Source organism: Hemiscyllium ocellatum, chromosome 7, assembly GCF_020745735.1.
Source record: "Hemiscyllium ocellatum isolate sHemOce1 chromosome 7, sHemOce1.pat.X.cur, whole genome shotgun sequence".
In the NCBI taxonomy this organism is placed as follows: Eukaryota; Metazoa; Chordata; class Chondrichthyes; order Orectolobiformes; family Hemiscylliidae; genus Hemiscyllium; species Hemiscyllium ocellatum.
Genome location: NC_083407.1, coordinates 53,884,552 through 53,897,298, shown reverse-complemented (window position 1 = coordinate 53,897,298; position 12,747 = coordinate 53,884,552). Strand labels below are relative to the sequence as shown.

Here is a 12,747-nt window from a genome sequence, read left to right as displayed (position 1 = left end):
TACGGTTCAATACTTAGGTAGAAATCTGGAGTGAATTCTACAAAACCTCATTTTTCTTCTTAGACATTAATGATTTGATTATCATGAATTCAAATTTATTTCTCTGCCAATTTTGCTGACTCTCAAACATATTGAAAAAGGTGAGCTGAATAATAATTCAAGATGACAGCCATCTATATTTAGATATCTTTAATCCAATCAAACGTATCGGCACACTTCACATGAACATTATCAATGTGCCACTGGGCCACATAGGAGAGAGCAGGTTGGATGAACAAAAATATGGTAAGAGTCACCTCAACTAAAACAGCCTAAAGCTTATGACTGACATGGTTTTCTTCCAATTTCTCAAACACATAGCAGTCTACAAACGCATGCTTCTGCTAGTCACTAGAAATACTTTTTGAAATATGATTGCTTTGGTGTTGTAACAGGCACCCTGTTAAATATAAATTAAGAAAAACTTTGCCACTGAAGCAAAACTGAATAACTTTAGATTATTGTGAAATTTAAATGTATGAATAAAAAGAAGCCATTAGCATGAAGATTCTGCTGTTATAAAAACTTGGTCTCAAATGAATTCTGAAGTGGAAAAAATACTCAATATTACCATTACTTGAAAAGTTTTTGAAACTTTCTTTCTTTAAACAACTTGGCAAAATTGATGAAGACAATGTGCTATAATTGAAATGTTACGGACATGCAAAATTAGTGAGTTTTGAGGAGATTTGTAGGTCAAGTTGAGGTTCTGGGTGTAGGTTTGCTCGCTGAGGTGGAAGGTTAATTTTCAGACGTTTCATCACCATACTAGGTAGCACTTTCAGTGAGCCTCCAGACTAGTGAGAGAGAAAAAAGAAATGACCCTCTCTCACCAGTATCCTTACATTCAGATAAGGAAGGATGCCACTTCGACTGGGACAACACATCGATTCTAGGACAAGCCAAACAGAGATATGCACGAGAATTCCTAGAAGCATGGCATTTCCACCGGAACTCTATCAACAAATACATTGACTTGGACCCCATTTACCACCCCCTGAGAAAAAGAACAGGAAATGACACCATCATAAGAAATGACATCACCACAGGAAATGACATCAAGCCAAAGAAATCCAAACATATAAATAGAAAGCGGGAATACTCAGCAGTGCTTCACCCGGAGGCTAAATGAAGAAGTTACCTAGTATGGTGATGAAACGGCTGAAAATGAACCTTGCAGCTCAGCGAGCAAACTTACATTCAGAACATGCAAAGTGCAATAGATAGGCCATGCATGTGTATGAAAATGATTATTAATGATTACATTTGACAGTCATTATAGTGAAATGGAGGACAGCTGTTTTATAATATTAGGTGTGTTCTTCCTTACAATTTAATACATTACCAGGGCTACTCATTTGATCTGAATGAGTGAGTCCAAGTGAAGCTTTAGTTATATTGTATTTTATGATTTTTGTTTATCTGGAAGAGTAATGAAGCATGTATGACCTTATAACATTTACTCTTAAATTGAACGAGTAAAATTCTGTCAGCAACTTTGGCGTCCTTGAAAATGGAACAGTAGATTTGGATGAACTATCAGCATTGGTTTCCATTGACAAAGGTTTCTAAAAGTTGACAATTTTATAAAGGCCTGGGCCTATTTAACATAATATAAAGCACATTTTGTTCGTACTTTGCCCATAAAATACATTTGTAGGCAACTTACCTTGTAGCTTTGGAATGTAGGTACGTCCACTCAAATCTGAAATGTTGATATAAATAAATCATGTAGACATGCAGTACTTTTATATAATGTCTCTGAAGTAATGAGATATCAAATATTAAGTAGTACCAGGATGAATTTTCCAGTGACCATTGGGAAACTGCCATCAGACCCACTCACTCCGCAATTTTCTGGGAACACCTACGTAATTAAGAATGGTAGACAGATTCTGAGGGTGAAAACCCAAACAAAGGGTCTGGACATGTCGTAGGCCAATGGCCCCAGCAGGAAACAGACAGATAAATTCGAGGGCACCTCCAGGTTATGTGCAGAGATGCGATGAATAAAGAAGCCTGAAGCCAGCAGGGCTAACCAGAGTGAAGAGGAAACCTGTCCACCAGAATTGTGATGAATGCGGTTGCAGCCTTTTATGCCTGTGACCCCATCATGAGGGGAATGTATTTTTCAGTTCTATTGATGAGTTGGTCTCCTGATTAGTTAACCTTTACTGAGTTGTATTTTTATGGGGAGAGATGTCACTTTAACAATGGGGAAATACTAACACCATTTCAAAATGGATCCTCAGTTGGCTAAATTGACTCTACCTCTTTGGAGTGTGCAGTGAATGCCAGTCCCAGTCTGTCCCTGTGGGGGCACAGATGTATTGGAGACATCACAATGCAGTTTTTCCCTAGATTCCTGGCACCCTGACAGCCAGTGGAAAAATATAGCCCTTTAAGGCCATGGGCGACATGGTGACACAGTGGTTAGCACTGCTGCCTCACAGCGCCAGAGACCTGGGTTCAATTCCCGACTCAGGTAACTGACTGTGTGGAGTTTGCACATTCTCCCCGTGTCTGTGTGGGTTTCCTCCGGGTGCTCCAGTTTCCTCCCACAGTCCAAAGATATGCAGGTCAGGTGAATTGGCCATGCTAAATTGCCCTATAGTGTTAGGTAAAAGGGGTAAATGTAGGGGAATGGGTGGGTTTCGCTTTGGCGGGTCGGTGTGGACTTGTTGGGCCGAAGGGCCTGTTTCCACACTGTAAGTAATCTAATAAGGAAAATAGGAATATTGCTGTGCTGAATATATTTTAAAAATTATACTTCATACCAGTAATGCATAGACTGACAGTTAGATGTAACTTCAAATTGCATATATTATCTAACTGCATGCAGTCATAAATTCATGTTGTGAGCACATCAAATCAATACAAATAACTCATACAAAGCAAGAGGTATTCCTACTGCTATCTAGTTTTTTAATACAGTTCTGCAATCTTCAAAATATGCGATAGCAAACATACATGATAAATCTTTGTTTCATTGCTAATATATTGGCCTTAGAAATCAACAAGGGCAGAAATGGAGTGCACTGTGATCTGTGCGGCAGGAATTATAACTGGAACAGATTCTGTTCTGTTATGGCCTGAAGAAAAAATTTACAGTGTCCATTCTGATTTTGCAATGGGAGTAGTGGGATAGTGTGTTATCTCAGACATTCTGTCCGTTCTGAGTGCTGTACAAATGCAGTGAGTACATCTTCACAAAACAATGGACCTGACATACGGCCCATGATATGGATTTCAAGGGCAAAATGCTATTGATTGGATACAGAAAGATTAGTGACCAAGAAGTTTTGAAGATGTCTGGCCAACTTCAGATTCCCCAAAGACCTAACCTTTCTCTGCCAACACAACAGTAAAGCATTGCTCAGAAATTCCAACAGGTCCATAGGATATGCATTTCATTGATACAATTAAAGGCACGTCACCTAACCCTGATCTTCAGATTCCTAATCCTGGACATGTCAAAGTGAGAGTAAACAAGTCAGCAGAAATCCTGAATGGCTATATCTCTGGTAGAACTAGCAACTACAAATCATACAGCCAAATGAATTAAGAACAGGTTGCGCCACTTGGCCCTTATTCTGGAGGTTCATAGCTGATCTGATCACCCTATATTCCTGCCAACTCTGACGAGCTTTCAGCACTTGCTCATCTGGAATCCATCAGCCACTGCCTTAAAAATATTCAAATACCCTTTTGCCACCACTGTTCCAGAAAAATCTTTGGAAGGTTGTAAACAAAAGGTATGTTAAGAGAGTGTGGCTGCTGGGTTCCAGCTTAGAGGAAAACTATATTTTAAAACTGTTTCTGTATAACTTTATGATTCTATAAAATGTTACCCAGTCACATTAATTATCTGCATGAAGCAGTTACCAACTGCATCAAGTCAAAATGGGGACTTTGGGCCTTTCTTTCATTTCTTCGTTGGCTATCCCCAAATCCCCAGAAGACAGCTCATTGTCACCCACACTGCTCTGGATCTGGAGTGACATATAGGCCAGACCGAGTAAAGACAGGAGGTTTCCTTCCCTAAGGTGAACCAGATGGGTTTTTACAACAATTGACACTTTATCCCAGTCTTTTACTTCTGATTGAATTCAAATTTTATCATCTTACCCATTGGTGGGATGCGAACCCAGAATAGTGAGCTGGAGTTCTGGATTACTAGTCATGACCTTACCACTATTCAATCACCTCAATGGTGATTGCAGTTTTGAGCACTGCATGTTTTCTTTAAAACTGTAACAGTATTGTGGACAGTGTACTTCCAACTCACAATTGTTGTGTGCTTGCTGTCTCTCTGTTGGAGGCTTTGAAAGTGATTAGCGCTTGCAAAACTGGCCTCAGTTTAACAGACCTCAGTTTTTAAAAAATTAAATCAAACAGTATATGTGCTACACAGATCATTACTTCATGTTTCACTTATTTTTCTCTCACACTCACTGAGTTTCTTCTCTTGTCTCCTTGTTGCTAAATGATTTCACAGGTTGCAGACTCAATGAGTGGTTAATATTTGTGTATGATCCTCAGCAATGAATATGAATCTGGAGCATGAATTCTGACTGATTTTAATTCCACAAACGGAAACACCAAGTTAGCACAGATGGGGACTGAACCTGACACAGTTTCCACAACTGTATAAACTAATTCATCTATTTTGCATATTCCTGTGAATACATCCAGGGATATATGCCTTGGAATATGTCCAGGAAGTTACTTGGGTGGAACTGAGAAATAAGAAAGGGTTTGTCACCTTATTAGGATTGTATTGTAGAGCCCCGAACAGTCAGCTGGAAATTGAGAAACAAATTTGTAAAGAGATCTGTTATCTCTGAGAATAATAGGCTGGTCAAAGTAGGGGATTTTAACATTCGAAACATTGTCAAGGACTGCCATAGTACTCAGGGCTTGGATGGAGAGGAATTTGTTAAGTGTGTATCAGAGAAGGTGCAAAACTTGACCTACTCTTGGGGAAATTAAGCAGAGGAGGTTACTGAGGTGTCAGTGTGGGAGCACCTTGGGGCCAGGGACCATCATTCTTTTAGTTTTAAAATTGTGATGGAAAAGGATAGACTAGTTCAAAAAGTTGAAGTTCTGAATTGGAGGAAGGAAACTTTCGACCGTATTAGGCAAATTGATTGGGGGGAGATATTACAGACTGGTCAGCCTGACACTGGTATGGTCAAGTTGTAGGAGGGAATCCTGAGGGACAGGAGCTACATGTATTTGGAAAGACAAGGATTGACTAGGGATAGTCAACATGGCTGTGTGTGGGAAATTGTGTCTCACTAACTTGATTGAGTTTTTTGAAGAAGTAACAAAGAGGACTGATGAGGGCAGAGCGATGGATATGATCTATATGGACTTCAGTCAGGTGCTCGACAAGGTTCCTCATGGCAGACTGGTTAGCAAGGATAGATCTCATGGAATACAGGGAGAAATTGTTATTTGGTTATACAACTGGCTGAAAGGTAGAAGATGGGATAGTGGTGGAGGGCTGCTTTTCAGACTGGAGGCCTGTGACCATTGGTGTCCCACAAAGATCGGTGCTGGGTCAACCCCAGGACATCAATGTGGACTTCAACAGTTTCCTCACCTCCCCTTCCCCACCTCACCCCTGTCCCAAACTTCCAGCTCAGCACTGTCCCCATGACTTGTCCTACCTGCCTATCTTCTTTCCCACCTATCTATTCCACCCTCCTCCCTGACCTATCACCTTCATCCCTTCCCCCACTCACCTATTGTACTCTAAGCTACTTTCTCCCCACCCACACTCTCCTCTCATTTATCTCTCCACTCTTCAGGCACTCTGCCTGTATTCCTGATGAAGGGCTTTTGCCCGAAACGTCGATTTTACTGCTCCTCGGATGCTGCCTGAACTGCTGTGTTTTTCCAGCACCACTCTAATCCAGAATCTGGTTTCCAGCATCTGCAGTCATTGTTTTTACCTAGTTGATTTTAACCCTTCTGCGAATCCTCTTGCAAGGATACCTGCCTTGCAGAAGTTTTCCTCCTCTCTCTACAAGAATCTCAGGGAGTCCCTCTCCCACTGCAACTCCCAGATAATTTCCTCTGCCCTGAAGCTCTTCAACCATGTCCTGAAACAAACTCGCTACCACAGCCACATTTGCTTCCTCAGTGCTTGCCTCCGTAACCAACTCATCCCATACGGACTCTGGACCACCTTTAAACCAGCAGAATTCGGATCAAAACAGGACAAACAGTACAGACTACAGATTCAAAAACACCAGCATCAGTTCCCCTTCAAGATCCTCCACTCCACACTCGCAGCAATGCGCCGGCACCTAACCTCTCTACAGTCAGCCCTGCCTCAGCTGAGGGCCACACTCTCTCAGAATTGCAAATGACCCTTTCTGTACTACATCCTCAGGAGAATTCATACTCTCAACAAACAGTATTTCAACTCCATCTCAAACACCAAAAACTGTACTACAAACTTCTCTATCCACCCACCTTGATAACCAGCGCTCCTCAAACACTCCAGTAGATTCTCCCGGCCTCTGGAACTGCTTGGATGCCATTGGCCATGCGGTTAGTGCAGCCACCATCCTCTCGCTGATCGATGACATCACTTCTGCCCACATCACGGCCGCTTCCATTGCCACTTCCGCCCCTCACAATTCCTCATGCACCACACGTGACATCACTTCCGCCCTTCACATCATCGCTGATGTCACGCACTTTCAGTGACTTCCATCCCCCCCACTGCCGTGTTTGCCACCACTTCCGCCCGCACCGGGACATTAACCGCCTCAACCTGTCTACCCTCCTCCCCCATTTCCACCTCTCACCCTCACAACGCGCAGCCCTCCAATCCTGACCTTACCATCAAGCCAGCAGATAAAGGGGGAGCAGTGGTAGTCTGGCGCACTGACCTCTACACCGCTGAAGCCAGACACCAACTCGAGGACACCTCTTCCTACCACCCCCCTCGACCATGACCCCACCCCCCCATCACCAAACCATCCTCTCCGAGAACATACAGAACCTCATCACCTCAGGAGATCTCCCACCCATAGCTTCCAACCTCATAGTCCGGGAACCCCTCACTGCCCGGTTCTACCTCCTTCCCAAGATTCACAAGCCTGACCGCCCTGGCCGACCCATTGTCTCAGCATGCTCCTGCCCCACTGAACGCATCTCTACCTACCTCGACAGTGTCCTATCCCCCCTAGTCCAGGAACTCCCCACATACGTTTGAGACACCACCCACGCCTCCTCCAAGACTTCCATTTCCTCGCCCCCAATGCCTCATCTTCACCATGGATATCCAGTCCCTCTACACCTTCATCCGCCATGACCAGGGCCTCCAAGCCCTCCATTTCTTCCTCTCCCGATGTCCCCAACAGTACCCTTCCACCGACACTCTCATTCGTTTGGCCGAACTGGTCCTCACCCTTAACAATTTCTCCTTCAAATCCTCCCACTTCCTCCAGACCAAAGGTGTAGCCATGGGCACCAGTATGGGCTCCAGCTATGCCTGTCTCTTTGTTGGCTACGTAGAACAGTCCATCTTCCGTAATTACACCGGCACCACTCCCCACCTCTTCCTCCGCTACATTGATGACTGCATTGGCACCACCTCATGCTCCCGCCAGGAGATTGAGCAATTCATCAACTTCACCAACACATTCCACCCTGACCTTAAATTTACTTGGACCATCTCTGACACCTCCCTCTCCTTCCTGCACCTTTCCATCTCCATTAATGATGACCGACTTGACACTGACATTTTTACAAACCCACCGACTCCCACAGTTACTTGGATTACACCTCTTCCCACCCTACCTCCTGCAAAAATGCCATCCCGTATTCCCAATTCCTCCACCTCCGCTGTATCTCTCCCAAGAGGACCAGTTCCACCACAGAACACATCAGATGGCCTCCTTCTTTAAAGATTGCAATTTCCCTTCCCACGTGGTTAAAGATGCCTTCCAACGCATCCCGCACCTCCGCCCTCAGACCACACCTCTCCAACCGAAACAAGGACAGAACGCTCCTGGTGCTCACCTTCCACCCTACCAACCTTCGCATAAACCAAAGCATCCACCGACATTTCCGTCACTTCCAAACAGACCCCACCACCAGGGATATATTTCCCTCCCCACCCCTTTCCGCCTTCTGCAAAGACCGTTCCCTCCGTGACTACTTGGTCAGATCCATGCCCCCCAACAACCCTCCCTCCTGTCCTGGCACCTTCCCCTGCCATTGCAGGAATTGCAAAACCTGTGCCCACACCTCCTCCCTCACCTCCATCCAAGGCCCTAAAGGAGCCTTCCACATCCATTAAAGTTTTACCTGCACATCCACCAATATCATTTATTGTATCCGTTGCTCCCAATGTGGTCTCCTCTACATTGGGGAGACTGGACGCCTCCTAGCAGAGCGCTTTAGGGAACATCTCCAGGACACCCGCACCAATCAACCACACCGCTCTGTGGCCCAACATTTTAACTCCCCCTCCCACTCTGCCGAGGACATGGAGGTCCTGGGCCTCCTTCACCGCCGCTCCCTCACCACCAGACGCCTGGAGGAAGAACGCCTCATCTTCTGCCTCAGAACACTTCAACCCCAGGGCATCAATGTGGACTTCAACAGTTTCCTCATTTCCTTTTCCCCCACCTCACCCTAGTTCCAAACTTCCAGGTCAGCACTGTCCCCATGACTTGTCCTACCTGCCTATCTTCTTTTCCACCTATCCACTCCACCCTCCTCCCTGACCTATCACCTTCATCCCCTCCCCCACTCACCTATTGTACTCTATGCTACTTTCTCCTCACCCCCATCCTCCTCTCATTTATCTCTCCACTCTTCAGGCACTCTGTCTGTATTCCTGATGAAGGGCTTTTTGCCCGAAACATCGATTTTACTGGTCCTCGGATGCTGCCTGAACTGCTGTGCTCTTCCAGCACCACTAATCCAGAATCCACTGCTTTTCATCATTTATGTCAATGATTTGCGTGTGAACATCAGAGATATGATTTGTAAGTTTGCAGATGACTCCAAAATTGGAGATGTAGTGGACAGTGAAGAAGGTTAACTCAGAGTTCAATGGGATCTTGATCAGATGGGCCAATGAGCCGTGGAGTGGCAGATGGAGTTTAATTTAGATAAATGTGAAGTACGATGTTTGTAAAAGTAAATCATAGCAGGACTTAAACAGTCAATGGGATGGTGCTGTGGAGTGTTGTTGAACAAAGAGACCTTGGAATGCAGGTTCATAGTTCCTTGAAAGTGGAGTCGCAGGTAGATAGGATAGTGAAGAAGGCGTTTTGGTATGCTTGCCTTTATTGGTCAGTACATTGAGTATAGGAATAGGGAGGTCATGTTACAACTGTACAAGACATTGGTTGGCCACTTTTGGAATACTATGTGCAATTCTGGTCTCCCTGCTTTAGGAAGGATGTTGTGAAACTTGAAAGGGTTCAGAAAATATTTACGAGGTTGTTGCTAGGGTTGGAGGATTTGTGCTACAGTGAGAGGCTGGATAGGCTGGGTCTATTTTCCCTGGGGCGCAGAGGCTGAAGGGTGACCTTACAGAGATTTTTAAAATCATGAGGGGCATGGATAGAGCAAATAGGCAAGGTCTTTTCCCCAGGGTGAGCAAGTCCAGACCTAGAGGGCATAGGTTTAGGGTGAGAGGGGAAAGGACAGAGGTGTGCGTATGGAATGAGCTGCCAGAGGAACTGGTGGAGGCTGGTACAATTGCAACATTTAAAAGGCATTTAGATGGATATATAAATAGGAAGGGTTTAGAGGGATATGGGCCAAATGCTAGCAAATGGGACTAGATTTATTTAGAATATCTGGTCAGCATGGATGAGTTGGATCGAAGAGTCTATTTCTGTGCTGTGCATCTCTATGACTCTATGAGTCTATATATGAAGATGCATCTGGTTACTTAGTAATTTTAAACTACTGTCATATTTATTAATGAGTGGTTCATTAGTTTAAATATCACAAATGGATCCTTGAATATGTTTTCTGCATACCTGTTTGGCAAACAGCCCCAAGACCCTCACCACAATCAGTCATAAACCATGCACCATCTGAGGATCTCATTGCCGCACATAAACCGACAGTAAAATTATTTGCTTCAGACTCTTCTGAGCCCCAATTTGAGTAAGTTACTGAGGTTCCATCAAACCACTTGAGGGTATTATCTGGAATGTAAAAGAATGAAAATAACTCTAATCACGCCATTTCAATGCAATATCTTAGCAAAATTGCATACACAAATATAGCAGTTTAACACATCAACACTTTACCACAATCATTCAAATAATCGACAACATTCTGTAATGATTGCTGGTTAATAAATCTATCAGCAGTGCTCATAATTAATAGGTAACAGCTTTGTTTAAGACAAGACGCTATCTGAAATGCATTTCCTGGTTCCTCTGAGATGAAATACACGGAAGTAATTCACTAAGATTTTGGTAGGTACAGGCATGATTAATGTAATCTAGCTGTCAAAAGAATTAATGTGATTAATGGTTGTTGGGAAATGTTTCTGGGAAAAATACAAAAAATTATATATGTTGCATCTAAAACAATTTTCAAAATTTGAAAACATGTTGATATGTTCAAAATCTGTTTTCCCTTATCAATCAGCATGCAATTGTAATTGGCATTGTGTGACCTAAGAAAATGCCCAAAAGAGGTCTGAAAACATTTATGGAGATGGTGTTACTCAAATTCCTCTGAAAGTCTGTTCAAGAATGGGAATCTTGTAGCTGTCTATGATCATTTTGTTATAAAGGACAGCAAATAGCTGAAAGGGGAAATTGCACAATCATTTTTGTGCAAAAGGATGGTTCAGTACTTTGTCTCTGTACTGTACTGGTTCCCTAGCATTTTAACTTAGTGGCCACCTTTTGCCTGTTACCTGTAATCTTGCACATTGTTTATTTTTAAATAATTATCCAATAGACAGTTGAATGCCTCAACTGATCCCACCTCTACCACACTTTCAGGCATTTGTTTCAGCTTGCATTTGCTTCTTTTGCACAATATTTTAAAACTGTGCAGTGAGATCATGATTCATTTACAATTTGGAATTGTTTCTCCTTGTCCAGACCCCTCATAATTTTGAAAATATCTATCAAATCACCTCTTCACTTTCTCCTCTGCAAGAAAAACTTTTCTGATCTTTCCACGTAACAGAAGTATCTCATCCCTGGAACCATTCTCATAAACCTAGAATCATAGAATCCCTTCTGATCAGATAGAGGCCATTCAGTCAATCAAGTCTGCACTAACCCTCTAAACAGCAGCCCATCAAGACCCACCTTCCCTTAGCCCTGTAACCCCACGTGTACCACGGCTAATCCACCTAGCCTGCTCATCCCTGGGCATTATGGGACAATTTAGCATGGCCAATCCATTTAACCTGTACATCTTTGGACTGTAAAAGTACAACACAGGCATTCATATCTTTCCTATTCTGTGACAGCCAGAACTGTACACAATACTCAGTTGATGCCTTATTATAAGTTCATCATAACCACCTTGTTAAAGTACTCCCTGCCCCGAATAATGAGGCCTAGAATACATTTATATTTTATTAACAACTCTTTTAACATGTCCTGCCATTTAACGCCTTATGTACATATACACATAGGCCTCCCTTTTCACTTCCTTCCTAATAATGCCTATTATTTTGTAATATCTCTCTATGTTCTTTGTACCAAAGTTCATCACTTCACTCCTCTTCACATTGAACTTCACTGCCACCTATCTGCCCAACATGTATTTTTTTGAAATTTTATACTGTCCTCCTCACAGTTTACACAATTTAGGCTCATCTGCAAACTTTAAAATTGTCCCCAGTACACCACAATTAAGACAATTTACATATTTCAGAAAAAACAAAGGTCCCAATAAGTTTCCCTGGTGAACTTTATTACAAGCCTTCCTCCTGCCCAAAACGTATTACTTACCATTACTTACCATTTCCAATCTATCATGCAACTTTTCATTCATATTGATCCTAACCCTTTTATTCCATTAAACATAACTTCATAATTCTGTTGTGTGGCATTGTGTCAATCACCTTCTGAAAGTCATATACATATCAGCAACCCTCCTCTCCTCAACCTTCTCTGTTATCTCTTTTGAAAATTCCAGCAACTTAGTTAACCATATCTTTCTCTTAATGAATCTTGACTCTTCCAAATCAATCCAAATTTTGCAAGTGACTATTAATTCTAACCAAATGCCACTTTCATATCAACATTAAACCCTTCTCGTAAATAATTTTCCTCCTCTATCCCATACCCTTGCAGGTAAAGATAAATATAAGTATTCATTTAATACCTCAACCATGTCCTTGCCTCTATGTGTAAATGGCCCATTCTTGGTCCGTAAGCAACCCAACTTCTCCTAATATTACCTTTTGTCGGTGATGTATTTATAAAGACATTGGGATTTTCTTTTATGTTAGCTGAGATCACATGAAAAGCTTTGCTCATCAGGGTATAAAGAACAGTTCTTGGCAGCGGCAGGGCAACCAGTCTTTTTAAAATGAATTTGTGGGGGAAGGGCATTGCTGGCTGGCCAGTACATATTGGCCATGAGAAGGTGTGATGAGCTGCCTTCATGAACTGCTACAAGTCCACCTGCTGTGGATCAACCATTTGGGAGGAAATTCCAGGATTTTGGCCCAGCAACATT

General features: G+C 42.9%; 1 protein-coding gene across 1 annotated transcript in view; it reads right to left on the bottom strand.

Annotated features, from left to right (window-relative positions):
- pla2r1 (phospholipase A2 receptor 1) overlaps window positions 1-12,747 on the bottom strand; it is a 170,060-nt gene that overhangs the window by 38,222 nt on the left and 119,091 nt on the right. Inside the window, exons 27-28 of the mRNA XM_060827204.1 lie at window positions 10,065-10,235; window positions 1,709-1,744 (exon numbers count right to left, since the gene is read on the bottom strand). Of these exons, the coding sequence (XP_060683187.1) occupies window positions 1,709-1,744; window positions 10,065-10,235 (207 nt within the window). The remainder of the gene's footprint in view (window positions 1-1,708; window positions 1,745-10,064; window positions 10,236-12,747) is intronic.